This window comes from Solanum dulcamara, chromosome 12 (assembly GCF_947179165.1).
Source record: "Solanum dulcamara chromosome 12, daSolDulc1.2, whole genome shotgun sequence".
NCBI lineage: Eukaryota > Viridiplantae > Streptophyta > Magnoliopsida > Solanales > Solanaceae > Solanum > Solanum dulcamara.
In genome coordinates, this window is record NC_077248.1 from 58,536,126 (window position 1) to 58,552,032 (window position 15,907).

Here is a 15,907-nt window from a genome sequence, read left to right on the forward strand (position 1 = left end):
TTTATTTATTGTTAGGTCCCTCCTCCTCACCTATAAATACCACCTTATTTCCTTATTTTATTTATCAAGCTTTCTCAAGCAACTCTTCTCTCTATACACTTCTTTACTTATTCTCAAATATAGTTGTAGTTTTTAGTAGTGTAGAAATACTATTTCGGTAATTCTTATACTTCGCGTAGTACACAAAACACTTTGGCAAGGAGAAAAGGCTATGTGTTCATTGAGTTCTTTAATTCGGAGTAAAGATTCAGATTCCAGGTATATAATGCTATTCATAGCATTGGATTAAGTTCGTTCATGCGCCCAATAATTAATTTCATCGTAATTGAGTTATAGTTGAGTTTTACCCTAATCTTGAATTTTAAATGAATTAATTCTTCTTTTATTGAGTTAGATATATTTATGCATTGAGATTATTATTATTTTTATCTCTCATATTATTGGAATTATTTTTCATGGCTACTTTCCCATGAACCCTAATTGATTTGATGTTCATGAATATTTTTACGCGTGTTTTGAGTAAAGATGTTGGCTTTTAATTTTTTTTTTTTTTTTTTTTTATGGGAACAGACCCTACACGAGGCTCCCACCTCTCGTGCACAGTCAGGGGTTAAGCAACACCCCAAAGCCTTAACATAAATAATCAAAATAAAAATACAAGGAGGGGGACATAAACCTTACCTCCGATCTTATGGTGGTTCATAAGTCGGCTAACCTATTAAGGTCGGATAACTCATCCCCGATACAAAAAGAGACTAACTATAACTAGAAAGCAGTAAACCTGTGAGAGGACTCCTCCCGGTACAATTCAACTATGAAAGCATAAATGAGGGAGACTCTCCCCTTCCATGAGAAAAAAGAAAAGTAACCTACACTAGTCCTATTCCAACTATGCTACGTACCAGACATAGCTACATTGAAGAAGAACAAGTATACGAAACTTCTATCTCGCATGGGATGGGAAATTCTTTTCATCTTTGCTCTTTTTAGTCTTGTCGTACCAAGAAAATCCAGGTGAAATATGCCTTTGTATCAGTATCATGATTACCAGCTAAGGAGGCTGAAAGGATAGGAAATATATGGAACTATAGTAGCCAACAGCCTTTGATTTGTTGTGGAAGAAAGTGTAGCTGTGCACCTGCACAGACAGACAAAACCAGCAACATGCACAAGCAACCAAGTCTGGAGGTTGCTGTACGTGGGTGTGTTGGTTTTGGCCTCTGTTGTTACTGATGCTGTTGAACTTCATCTTTCAATTCTGCACTTTCAGCTTCAGCTCTGTGGTTGAGTTGTTGTTTGGTGTGTGGCTGAGTAGTTGTTTGGTGTTGTGTTTCCACAGTATGTATATGGAGTTGATGGAGGTGTATCATTCTACAGCTACTCATGATATTGTTGTTGGTTCTTGGATGTTGTCTCTGAGGGTGTTGGAGTTCCTTCTGGGTTCCACTGTTGCCTGTATCTCCAACAACCATTAGCTTGTATTTGTTCCTTGTCTGCTTCAAGTTGGTGTAGCTGTTGCAGCTGTTGATGGAATGCATCTGATATGTATGGAGAGGTGATCCATGCTTTAGTATCCAGTTGTTTACAATTATGAGGATCTGCACCTGCACAGACAAACAACAACAAAAACAACAAACCCAAGGCTGCCAATCTGCAGGTTCTGATGGCTGCAGTCTCCCTAGGCTGCTTGTTGGTCTTTGTTATGAGGTGGTTAGACTTCTTGGAGTACCTGTACAGAAAAACAAAACAAACAAACTTGTATATGTTTCTTGTCTGCTGCAGGTGGATGGAGTTGTTGCTGGGGTGACTGCTCTTGGGGCTCAATGCAGCTTCAAGGAGGAAGCTGCAGCTGGGGTACCTGCATAAATCAAAACGACTGCACCTCACAACCAAGGGGATCTGCAGGCTGCTGTACCCATGTTCCTTGTGTGCTGCCAGTTGGTAGAGTGTTTGCTGTGGTGTGTTGATGTTAGAGAGTGTGGATGTCCCTAAGAAAAAACAATCTGCCAAAGACAAACAGCCAAACAAACACAAAAACCAGAAGGAAGTTGCATTTCTGCATAGTCCTTGTGGAGGCCTCTTAGTAATTGTTTTGGTATTTGTTTTGGTGGTTGTAGTTGTGATGTGTTCTATGTAGGTGTTGGGAAGACATGTTGATGAGTCCATCCTGACATCTACATCTACACAACAAACAAGAACCAGCAAGAAAGGAGCTGAGGTTAATAGAAAAGATCTCAAACAAGTGTGCATCTTCTTGTTGCTTCCTTTGTGATTAGGTTGCTTGTTGGTGTCAGTTACACAAGAATGGATGTCCTTTGTTGTGATCAGGTTCAAATTCTTGGAGTACCTGCACAGACAATCAAAACCAACAAACCACACAACCCAAGAAATCTGCATGCTGCTGTAACCAATAGTAGTACTATTAGGTTGTATTTGTTCCTTGTCTGCTGCAGGTTGGTGGAGTTGTTGCTGGGGTGTGTTGATAATAGAGAGTGTGGTTGACCAGCTGAGTGTGTTGCTCCATAGAAGCCCCAGGACATTGCATCCCTCATAGCAGTTCCAAAGAGGGCCTGCATAAGTGGACAAAGGCCATATCCAAAAAGATGGAGAAGAACAAGGCCAAATACTGGATTGGATGTTATGGGATTGTGTCTGTGAATTCCTGGTGATCAACTCTAATTTCTGATGGAATAGCTCCCCAGATTTTGATGTCCCTAAGCAAAAACTAACAGCCAAATACAAACAACCAAACAACCACAAAATCCAGAAGGAAGTTGTTGCTCTGCACAGTCCTTGTGTAGGACTCTTAGTGATGGCTGCAGGTTCCCTAGGCTGCTTGTTGGTCTTTGTTTTGAGGTGGTTAGACTTCTTGGAATAGCTCTCCAATTTCTGATGGAATAGCTCTCCAGTTGTTGATGTACCTGCAGCTACACAACAACCAGGAGCCAGCAGGACAGGGGTTGCACAATGGGCTGCTGCAAGTGTTGAGCTTTTAGAGAGTTCATGGATGGAGTGGAGAAACTGCTGAAGGTTTGTGTGCAGCTCCAATTTTGTGTTGGAGCATGCTTCACAGAACAGAGGATCCTCTCTTGTGATCTGGTTCAAGTTGCTTGTGTGTGGCTCCCCATTAGTTATTGCACCTAAACAAAAACAAACAAAGGAATACATACAACCAAACAAGTACCAAAAACAATAGGGGGCTCCATTTCTGCACACTCCTTTTGTTTCAGTCATGGAGAGTCCTGTAGCAGTGTTGTCCTCCATGTATTTGTTGTTAGAGCATGCTGGTGTATATCTCCAACAACCTGCAATTACACAGCAAATAACCAAAGACAAGCAAGGACCTGTACAGGTTAATAGAAGAGAAAGGATCTCAAAGAGAGTTTTGGAGCCTGTTAGCATTTTCCATGTCGCTCGACTAACGTCTCCTCTTATCCGTTTGAGCTGGAACTTTCTGAAGTTTGCATATATATTCTCTCCTTTATCCATGCAAAGTTTGAAGGCTTGTTTCCCAAGATGGAGCTTCAATTTAGCAAAATTCTTCCTTTTTAATTTTAAGACAGCTGATTGTTTCAAGCTCGCTCGCCTAACGTTTCTAATTGTCCGTTTCGGCTGAAATTTCTTGGGCCTTGTCAAAAAAACATAAGCTACAATCCTGCAAATTTTGGGAGCCTTTGGACAGGCCCACATGATACCCCTCACCCTGCACCTGCTGCCCTGCTGAGGCTTAGAGGCTGCAGGGGGTTTGGAGGATGTATTTGTGCTCTTCTCTATGTATTTGTTGTTGAAGAGTGCTGCTATATCACTCCAAACACCTGCAGTAATACAGCAAACAAACCCAAACAAGACATAATATACACATACTAGCAATAGAGATAGGACCTCATTAAGAGCCTTGGAGACTGTTATCATTTTCCAAGTCGCTCGACTAACGTTTCCAATTCTCCGTTTGAGCTGAAACTTTATGAAGGTAGTATATATATCCTCTACTTTAGTCCTGCAAAATGTGAAGGCTTGTTTCCCAAGTTGGAGGATCCAAATTACTAAAGACCCTCTCTTTATGCTTAAGGCAGCTGAATGTTTCCATGTCGCTCGCCTAACGCCTCCGATTATTCGTTTGGGCTGAAACTTTTTGGGACTTGTCAAAATATTATATTCTACCATCCTGCAAAGATTGGGGGCCATTGGACAGGTCCACATGTTACTCCTCACCCTGCACCTGCTGCCCTGCTGAAGCTTAGAGGTTGCAGGGTGTTTGGAAGTTGTTTTTGTGCTCTTGTCTATGTATTTGTTGTTGAGGAATGCTAATATATTACTCCATACACCTGCAATAATACAGCAAACAAGCCCAAACAAAACATAATATACACAGACTAGCAATAAAGAAGGGACCTCAGTAAGAGCTTTGGAGAGTGTTATCATTTTCCAAGTCGCTCGACTAACGTCTCCAATTATCCATTTGAGTTGAAACTTTATGGAGTTAGCATATATATCCTCTCCTTCAGTCCTGCAAAGTTTGAAGACTTTTTTCCCAAGTTGGAGGGTCCAAATTACTAAAGACCCTCTCTTTAGGCTTAAGGCAGCTGAATGTTTCCATGTCGCTCGCCTAACGCCTCCAATTATCCGTTTGGGCTGAAACTTCTTGGGACTTGTCAAAATAATATATTCTAACATCCTGCAAAGTTTGGGGGGCATTGGACAAGTCCACATGCTACTCCACACCCTGCACCTGCTGCCCTGTACCATCCTGCTAAATCCTAAATCTATTGGTAAGGAGATTATCCTATAATAGCAGTAAATTAGGGAGACTCTCCCTTTTTCAATGGACCTAATTATCATTATTAATATCAGTTAATAACTCAATGTATGAAGAAGTTCCTTCAATGTGGTTGATTGATCTTCTTCATCTTGGTTCTCCTGAAGCTAGCCATGCCAGCTTTGTCCATTTTGTAATGTCCCTTGGTCTCTCTTGGAAGCTGCTGAAAGCTGTAGTAGTGTTGTGTATAGCTTTTTATGTGGCTTTCCTTTGAGAGTGAATCTGCAGTGTAATTAGCTTCCCTAAAGATATGACTGAACTGGAAATTCTCCAGTTTGCTAACCAATACCTGCAATTCAGTAGTATAAGCAACAATGTTCCATGGAGGTTTAGCCTCTTGTTTGAGCCACTTGATTAGAAGTTCAGAATCCACTTCAAGGACTACCCTACTGTATCCATGTTGTAGGCACCACTGAATACCAATAATTGCTGCCTGCACTTCAGCTTGGTTATTAGAACCACAACCTAGTGGAGATGCAAAAGCATATATTAACACTCCATTATGGTCCCTTAGAATGCCCCCTGCCCCTATCTTCCCTGGATTGTTAAGGGCACTCCCATCTGTGTTTAGTTTGATCATTGTAGGCTGTGGTTTAGTCCAGCATACTTTGGTTATTCTCAATTCATGTTGGCTTTTTTCAACCATGGTAACCAAATCTGCCCAATTACTTGGCAAATCAATATATGGATACACAGTGGAGATAAGCATATATAGATCTTTGGATATTGAGAATATTACTCTAGTTGCATTAGACTTCTTGCCCCCATACTTGCAGGCACATCTATTCTTCCATAGATTCCAACACACAAAAATGGGGGTAGCCTGCATTACTAACTTATGTAGCTCATTGTTAGTTTTGATTAGCCACCACCTCATCAATAGGTTTTTTAGATGAATGTTGCTGTGTTGCAGACCCCAGTACCCTGAGAAGTGCTTCCATATGTGTTGTGCAAAGTAACCTGATACAAAGATATGCTCTATATCATCAAGACCTGCTCTATAACAACAGGAGCATGCTGCAGGAGCATGTCCAAATGCTACTATTCTGTCATTTGTGGGGAGTTTAAGTCTGAAAGCTCTCCAAAGCAGAAAAGAGGCCTTGAAAGGAATACTATTGTGCCATATGTTGCTGTTAGTGGTTGATCTTGTCTTTTTCTTCCTTACCAACTCCCAGGCTGATGAACAAGTGAAATTACCATGAGAGTTAGGCTTCCAGTAAGCTTGATCCTGTATATTTGGATTGTAGCTGATGGGAGTGCTGAGAATTCTGTGCACCAGCTGAGGGGGTGCATGTTTTCTTACTTTCTCTTCATTCCATCCTCCATTTTCCATGAATTCTGATACAATAGAGTTATTCAATCTGGGGAGACTTTCATTGTGGTAAGCTAAGGGACCTACCCCTAGCCAATCATCCCACCAAAAGCTGCTTGTTCCAGACTTAATCCACCACTGTATATGAGGTTCTATATCCTTTTTGTTGCTCATCATATGCTTCCACATTAGGGACTGTCCTGTGTTCCACTTTTTAATGACTGGATGAGCCCTTTGGCAGTATTTTGCTTTAAGGAATTCCCCCCATAGTGTCTTCTTTGATCTGAAAGTCCACCACTGTTTGTATTGGAAGGATAAGCACACATCCTCTAATTTTTTAACACCTATACCACCCTCTTCATAAGGATAACTGAGAGTATCCCAAGAGGCCCAGTGATATTTTCTTCTTTCAGTATCCCATCCCCAAAAGAAGTCAGCAATTAGTCTTCTGATCTGATTCATGGTGGTCTTGGTAGGACTGATAGCTGACAGCAGGTGTATAGGAATGGATTGCAGCACTGTTTTCACCAAGGTGACTCTACCTCCATAGCTTAACATTTTAGTCTGCCATCCCCTAATCCTGCTTAGAACCTTAGAAACCATACTAGAGAAGTATATGATCCTTTGTCTTCCTATATATAGGGGGCAGCCTAGGTAAGTGATTGGGCCATGAGTGCATTTGTATCCTGTGATCATGCTGACCCTATCCACCACACCAGAGGGAGTATTCAGTGGCATCATGATTTGACTCTTATCTTTATTGATAAGTTGTCCTGAAATAGCTTCATACAGTTTAAGAGTTTTGGTAATCAGTGTAAGTGAGAAGTTGCTGGTAGATGTGAAAATGATCACATCATCTGCAAAGCTCAAGTGATTTACTTGAGGACCTCTTCTTTCCATCTGGAATCCTGTGTATAAATGATGGTGATGAAGATTGTTGAGAAGCCTAGACAGAACTTCAGCTCCAATGATGAATAAGGTAGGGGATAGGGGGTCTCCTTGCTTGAGTCCTCTTGTAGAGTGGAAGAAGCCATGCCTTGCACCATTAATGATGACTGAGTACCAATTGTTTGACATAATCCTCCAAACCATATCAATCAACACTTCTCCAAACCCCATTTTCCTCATGACCATACAAATGAATGACCAAGAGACCCTATCATAGGCCTTGGCCATATCCAGCTTTATCACCACATTATCCCCAGCCTTTGGTCTCTTAATATTGTGGATGATTTCTTGAGCTAACATTATGTTCTCAGCAATACTCCTACCTTTAACAAATCCAGATTGGTTATCTGAGATTAGCTGAGGCAATATAGGAGCAATTCTGATGCTTATCAACTTAGAAATGATCTTGTTAGTGAAGTTGCTGAGAGAAATAGGCCTGTATTCTGATAGGCTGTTGGGATGCTCATTCTTAGGAAGTAGAGCTAAGCATGCATGAGAAATAAACTTGGGAATACCATGTCCATTGAAGAAATACTGGACTAATCTCAGTAGGTCTTCACAGATGATATCCCAGCATGAATGAAAGAATTTCCCATTCATTCCATCTGGTCCAGCAGCTGATGTAGGGCTCATAGAAAATACAATTTTCTTCAGCTCATCCATAGTAGGTAAGGCTTGCAGGCTCTCATTCTGCTCCTCTGTAACCATCCTTGGAATGCACTTAAGAACATCTTCCCTGATCAGTCTCTCTTCTCCAGTGAATATTTTTTCAAAGTGTGCTGTGGCAGCTCTTGCAATATTGTCTTCACCTTGAATAGTATTGCCTTGTTCATCACTAATCTGATGGATGAATAACCTTCTTCTTCTTCCTCTGATAATAGCATGAAAATAGCTGGTATTGGCATCTCCATCTTTGAACCAATGAAGTTGACTTTTCTGCTTTAAGATAGCCTTCTCCATCTTCAGATATCTGATGTACTGAGCATTGATCTGATGTAGCTTGGACCTGTTCTCTTCAGTATTGTCACTGATTATTTTCTCTTCAGCTTGTCTCACCTGCTCTTCATATTCTTTTACTGAAGCAAAGATGTCCCCAAACTCATTTCTTGACCACTTACTAAGAGTATTAGAAACTCTTTTCAGCTTTTGTTGGAAGGTTCCCATTGGATTTCCTTCCACAGGATTATCCCAACATGCTTTTACAGTGCTAAGGAAATTGTCATTGTCTGTCCAGCAGTTTAGAAATTTGAAATACTTGATAACATTACCTTGTTTTGCCCTGCTTTCCATCAATAGAGGGCAATGGTCAGATCCTGTGGAGGCTAAGTGACTGACAGTTGTTACAGGCATGACTTCTAACCAAGAATCATTAACCATGGCCCTGTCAAGTCTTTTCCAAATTCTAGCATCTTTGTCCCTATTGTTGCACCAGGTGAACTTCTGCCCACAGAACCCCAGATCAGTGAGTCCACATGCTTCTATCACACTAATAAACTCAAAGCTCTTGTTCACATTATATGGCTGGCCCCCCATCTTTTCTTCAACATCTGTAATAACATTGAAGTCTCCAATGGTGCACCAAGGCTTCTCCTTACTGGAGAACTGCAACATCTTGTCCCATAAGTCTCCTCTCATGTAATCCTTGCACTTTGCATAGACAAAGGTAATGAGGTAGCTATTAGGACAAGCCACATGATTGATCTCACAAGTGATCTGCTGCTCATCCTGGTCCAAAATGTTGCAGGCAATGTCTTTGTTCCAGAATAACCAGATTTTGCTATTGGAGTTGGACATAACATTATCCATACCTAGCTGAATTCTGTGGAACTGAATTTGAGATTTGTTGGAAAAAGGTTCCAACACTGCTATGATAGACAGCTTATGAAAGTCTTTCAACCTTTGTAACCTATCAAGGGTCCCCTGAGTATCAATACTCCTTGCATTCCAGCAGATACAGGTATTGGAGATCCTCAATAGATGCATCGTTGAAGTTCATTACTTTCTAGCTATTGGGTGAGTCTTTTTTGTATTTGGAGGAACTCTTTATTTTTTTATTATTTTTGAGTATTATGTTTCTTTTGAGGTGGCCATGGACATGTCATTAGCATCGTCTGATAGTATTAGAGGTTTCATAGACAGAGTTTGATGATATAATTGGAGTAGTCCTCCTTTGAAACTACTTCTTCTAAAAATTATTTCTTTCCTTTGATATTGATGATGGCGAGCCCACATAAGTATTCTTATTTTTACTTTAATTCTTCCGTTGATGAAAGAATGAGTGATGAGACCAAGTGATTCTTTCGGAGGCTAGAGATAGTTTTTGAGTGTCTGCCACGCCAAGGATACCCTCTCGGGGCGTGACACCAACAACTGGTGCTCTATGATTTTTAATGAGGACAGATATGTATTTTTAACTCGAAAAGGGGTTTAAGACAAGGAGACCCCCTCTTGTGCTTTTTATTCTTCTTGAGTGCTGAATAACTATCACAAATGCTCAATTCTCTCTGTCACACTAATGGTAATCAAGGATTCTATCTGAACACAAATTATCCTAAGATAAACCACTTAGAATTTGTAGATGACACTATTTTATATGTATTGGAAGTGAAAACTATTTGACTATGGTCATGGACACCTTGAAAATCTAAGAATCTATCTCTGGACAACTTGTCAACAAAAACAAGATTTATTTTGTAGTTTCCCCTAACACAAACGCAAGAACTATTATTAAATTGCACAAAATTACTAGCATGTCTCACCAGCAACTCCCAATCATGTATTTAAGGTGCCCAATTACCTATGGAAGGAAAAAACTTTCTCACTTTTATGACATTGTGAGTAGAATCATCAATAAAATAAGAGGTTGGAATACTAAATTATTATCTTTAAGGGGAGAGCAATCCTTATCAGACATGTTCTTTTAGCTCTCCCTATCCATCTTCTCCCTGTTATTACCCTTCTTAAAGGGACTATCAAGCTTATTGAAAAATAAATATATAGCTAGATTCTTCTGATCTGGTTTGCATAGTAGAGGAAAATACCATAGGATCTCTTGGCATAAAATGTGTTTTCCCTACAATGAGGGATATGCTAACTTTAGAAGAATGATAGATACTTGTCATGCCTTCCATGCCAAACAATGGTGGTTTATCAGAACATCTAACTCTCTATAGAGTACTTTAACACAAAATCTAGAAAGCCTTGTGTGAGATAAAAAAACACCATTGATTTCAAAATCTTGTAGACTATTGGTAAAGGAAAGGTGTCTTTTTGGCATGATGTTTGGTCTGATTTAGGCCCCCTATCCGAGCTAATTGTTGTTGATACCACCCAAGACCTCACAACTATTGATAATATTCTCATTGAGGTAGATGACAATGGGATGGACTTCAAAATTAACCATCTGATGATATTAAAACCAAGATCACTCTTCTAGAGATTAGACTTGACTGTCATAAGCATGAGAACGCCATTTGGTTTCCCTCTTCAAGTTTTTAGTACTCCACAGGCTTATTTTGGGAGCTGTTAAGACAACGAAAGGAATTGGATAATATAAACAATAGATTATGGCATAAGAGTCTGTCTTTTAAGATGTATTTTCTCTCTCAAAGATACCTGCACAACAAATTGGATATTGATCATAAAGTTGCTATTCTTGGGATTAGCTTAACTCCTCAATGTTACTGTTGCAATAGTACTAATCTATTAACTATATTGGAAAATGTGAAGCACCTATTTTGTCAAGGTGACTATTTCTAAGCTAGTGGAATTACAAGTCCAACAACCTTATCCTGGCTTACATCACAAAGGTCCTCATATTTTTATTTGTTGGAAAATCTGAAAATTCAAATGTGGCGACAAATATGAGCATACAATACCATCTCTACACTTTGCAAAATCTAATATTCTATTTAACATCTTGTTAGTGTTGAAGATCCACTTTAGAAGAGCAAGATTGGGAGACAACTGGGCCAGCATATGTCAAGCTTGTGACTCTAACATCCAACACAGAACCATATTTCAAGTCAAATGCATCAAACCCTTTATCCTAGGCCTCAAATTCAACAGTGATGAAAGCTGCATTCATGGAAAATGTGGAGGATGAGGAATAATCAGAGACAATAATGGAAAGACTATTTTTACTTATGCTATCAAACTTGGTCAGGGCACTAGCAACATGACAGAAGTTGCTGCTTATGTTGTTTGGTTTAAATTAGTATGTGACCAAAAGCTACAAAGTGATATGGGGGAAATAGACTTCATGTTACTCACCAAATGCATCGCTAATGAGTGGAAATCACCACGAAAAACCACCAAACATATTAAGGAGATTCAGAATCTGGTTGATACCCATGAATTCTAAGTCAATTATTTCTTCATAAAAGCCAACAGACCTGCATACAAATTGGCCACTATCAGTAATGTCTTGGAGAGAAATCAAGTTTTTAACTCCTTCCATGAATTCCCTGTACAAGTGAAGAGCTTACCTTCAATTAGGAATAGTCAAACTAAACCTGCTAACATCATCTATGAACCCCCTTGAACAGACTTGTATAAAAATTATTTTTGTTAATATAACTCTTATGATTTAATCTCAATGATTATGTACACAGTCTGAGATGCTAGACTTATATTATAACTTTTTGCATATCGATAATAAATGGAGACTCAATTCAAATAAAAAAAGAAAGAAATTAATTTCGAAATTGATAGAAGTCTCAGCAAGCAAATCAATGGAATCACCAAGTAAAGTACTAGGTGATGGTACTGTTGCACAACTCCTACTCATGAAACAATGTCTCATCTTTTTCTAACCTCATTAACAAGTGCAAAGTCTTAGACTGTGCTAATGTAGAAAATAAACATATAGAAGGACTTTAACTTCTGTGATGATTATAAGATGGTGGACAACAATATATAGTCCAAAGATGAGACCTTTTTTGAAAGCAGTGCTAGAAATTGTCATATAGAATTTGCGGGAAAAGAAGGAACAATCTTGGAAAATGGGGAGAAGTAATCCTATCACATGTTAGTTTTCAAAAGTAAAGTAGATATTTGGAGGTTGGTGAAGACTGCATGTCCAAGATTGCAACAAATCCCTACAAACTGGTCAACTCTGGTGGAGTACTGCCATGTCCAATTTTTCTAATTTATTGGATATAAATTCATAAAAATGATTCTAATTATAAGAAGCTCAAAATATTTTAGTCCAAATAAATATAGTGGATTAATAATTGAACTAATTATTTAAGTTCAGTAAATATTAATTTAATTAAAGTTTAATTTCATTGGACTGACCCATTGATTTAAGTTACAAATGATGGTCCACTTTGCTAAGCCCAATATGTCATCTCATCCTAGAGACCTAATTTGATACCACATATCAAATGGTGTGACATGCCAAGTCAAACGAAGCAGCCAAATAGTATCATGCATGTCACATGTCAATATGACATGGCATGTCCTAGCTAATTTTAAGGCTACTAATAATGTGTCACGTGTGTACAAATGACATGATTTGACTAATCAAATATCATCATATCACTTAAAAATGATTGGCCAAAGAAAATGTCCTCATCACAACTCCTCCATTCTACAACTAGGAATAGAGGTTCTCATAATTCATAAAATACACCATAATTCTAACAAGTCTAGAGAGAGCTCGTAGATCAAATGATGTAGATTTCTAAACAAGCTACAAATTCAAAAATTCAAGCAATCAAGTTCAAGATACAACTCAAGATCAAGACCACCAGGTTCAAGAACAAGCTCAAAAGTCATTGAATTTAAGTACAAGTCGAGATCAAATTCACAAAACAAGATCAAGCTCAAAAAACTTTGAATTTTAAGTACAAGTCGAAATCTAATTCATCAAATTCACATCTCAAGATCAAACTCAAAAACCTTTGAATTCAAGTACAAGTCAAGATCTAATTCATCAAATTCACCAAATTCAAGATCAAGTTTAATTTTAAAGGCCCTTGAATTTATATTCGAAAAGAAGAATCAGAGGATTCATAGAGATTGTAATACTCGTATATTAAAATCAAAATACTATTATTGTTGCGATATTTTCTCTCCTGATTATTATTTTCTTGACACGAATTTTATAATCTACAACGGTCCATCGACGTGATGATTCTTTTAGGATAAAAGAGAAGAATCGTTACCTAATGAATTAAGGCGGTACCATACTAAATTAATTCACAGACGGCTCTATTAATTAGACTGTGTAATCAGAGATCAGATAAGAATTTAAATTATCTCAAAACAATGATATTAAGCACCTTTAAAGGTCCACAAATATAAATTCCGATCAAATTTAACACTATATGGGGAATTAGATGATAAAGTGATATTGAGAAGTAAAATAAAATAAAATATGTAAACAATCTTAAATAAATATCAGCTAATAAACTTGTTTATTAACCAGACAAAGACTATTATATTAGGTGCAAATGATTAAAATAGTGTATCAAGAAACATAAAGAGAAACAAGTTAATTAACTAATTTATTTTAGCAAGCAAAAGTCATATTTCAAAACTTTTTATGTGATTTGACCAAGTGCTCAATCCTAATTGTTTAACTACTTGTTTTCTTCCCGTTTTTCATATATATTCTCTGTTCATTTTTACTTATTCACTATTTAAAAAATAAATTTTTATTTTTACTTATCTTTTTTAAAATATCAATAAAAGACAATTATTTTTTCTCAACAAAAAAAATTATTTTTTCTATCTTATTTTTCCTTAATATTAATTATTAATTCTCCAAATCATTTTTCAAAATCTAATATTAAATAACAATTAATAAAGAGAATGTGATAAAATAGTTATGTCAATTATTATTTTTTAATACATACATCAAATTCGAATATAACAAGTAAATGTTAAAAGGAGGGACCCATACCAAGGAAAGGGTGGAAATTATCATAGAAAAGGTGAAATTTTCATCAACACACTCATTGAATTACTAAGGCTAAAAAGGATCAACATAATGACATTGGATACCTTGGTTCAACCAGATCTCATATATCTAGGAAGAGACCAAACTGCACGTGCCGGCATTGGCCTATGAGTATTTGTCACTTGCGCAGATTTTCAACGTCGGTATGAGTGAGAGGAGGCAAGGAAATATTTACTTATTCTTTTATGATCTAATTATTTTGTTCAATATTTACTATTTTGATCAATTTAATTTCGTGCCTATGGAAAATCCATTGAATAAAGAGTTCTCTCTCAATTTTAAAGCTCGAACTCAATAAATTTTCTTAGCGATACAAAAAATTAGTCCACTTATTCTAATATAGTTTTTGATAATGTGCGCTCAATCAGCCTTACTATAAGGGAAATAAAGTAATCACTTGAGGTTTCAATTTTTTTAAAACCTTCACTTTTTCATATATATATATTATATTAACATGAACCCATATTATTATTTCTATATTTATCTTTTTTATTGCTATTTCACTATTTTTATTTAGGTATTATTGCATAATTTGAAGTCTATCAAACGGTCAAACCTTATGTTTTATGTAAAATCTATTGTTAATTGAAGTAATACAACCCTATTTAAATATCATTATACAAACTCATCAAATTTAGCACAACTCTATTTCGAATATTATTATATCAACTTCTCAAATTCATGAGTCGAATTTTATTATTTTACCTTTATATTATAATTTTTTCGTTGAAAATTTTCATTGTTTACATTCTTACTTCATAAAGTCAGCGTACATCCTATCCTCCCTAGACTTCACTTGTAAGATTACACTGATTATGTTTTTGTTGATAGATCTCTCTATAAAGTTTGGTTTTAGACCTCTAATCTCGTCGAAATGATCCTAATTTTTCAGAATTCTCTACTTCTATGAGTAAACAAGACAAAAATAAGATTTATGTACAGCTTATCCACTCCCTTTATACAATTTCATTCGGTATGCTATTGTGTGCTCAATCTTTTCACCATACATAAACCATTAGGTGAATTTGGGTATCGACAAATTAAGTGGCATGGAATACAAAAATGTTTGATCCATAACTCTCACATTTTGTACCCAACACAGAGAGAGTCTTCCATGCTTCTTCATATTTCTGCAACTCACTATGCTCCAAAAAGCCAAATCATCTCCAAGTAGCAGATATAAAGCATTCCTATCCGGAGTTAAGTTATTTGTACAAACAATTTTGGAAAACATAAGCGGATAAGTAAATATATACTAATTAATTAGCTAACATAGTTATAGTTTGAATTAATTATGGCTTGCGGCAAACTTGTAGTTGTAATTATAATTTGAGTTTTGTATAATTCGCGCGATTATACAAATGTTGTGTGCGATTATACAAACGTTGTGTGCGAATACAATTTGAGTTTTATATAATTCACACGATTTATATAAACTTTGTGCGTGAATCGAATTGTATAGCGAAATATTCAAACACTACAAATTGTATAGCGAATTATACAAATGTTGTGCATTGTATAGTGAAATATACAAACGCTAAACAAAAACTGCGAATTGTATAACGAATTATACAAACATATATAAAATCTGCGCAAATTATAATTAGCAAACTATAGTTATGGAGCATAATTAAGATATTTTTGAGTGGTTATATGCGAAAATTCCCCAAAAATTTATGTTACCTTTGGTTAATTTGCAATTTTGAAGCGTTATCCGCCCCCTCCCCCAACCCAAAAAAAATGTATATAAAATCTGCGCAAATTATAATTAGCAAACTATAGTTATGGAGCATAATTAAGATATTTTTGAGTGACTATATGCGAAAATTCCCCAAAAATTTATGTTACCTTTGGTTAATTTGCA

General features: G+C 36.9%; 1 protein-coding gene across 1 annotated transcript; it reads right to left on the reverse strand.

Annotated features, from left to right (window-relative positions):
- Positions 1-792: 792 nt before the first annotated feature.
- LOC129877028 (uncharacterized) lies at positions 793-2,166 on the reverse strand. Its single transcript, XM_055952506.1, has 2 exons — positions 1,638-2,166; positions 793-1,538 (listed from the first exon to the last, which is right to left on the reverse strand). Exons 1-2 carry the CDS (start codon positions 2,164-2,166, stop codon positions 1,378-1,380), a joined length of 690 nt encoding a protein of 229 aa, XP_055808481.1. The 3' UTR covers positions 793-1,377.
- Between the last annotated feature and the right edge of the window lie 13,741 nt (positions 2,167-15,907).

What these genes read in the sequence shown, in the direction of transcription:
- LOC129877028 (XM_055952506.1), bottom strand. Translation starts at nt 2,166, where the DNA reads ATGGACTCATCAACATGTCTTCCCAACACCTACATAGAACACATCACA. An exon ending in CTGCAGATTGGCAGCCTTGG is followed by an intron (nt 1,539 to 1,637) that starts GTTTGTTGTTTT and finishes CATACATATCAG; the next exon opens with ATGCATTCCATCAACAGCTG.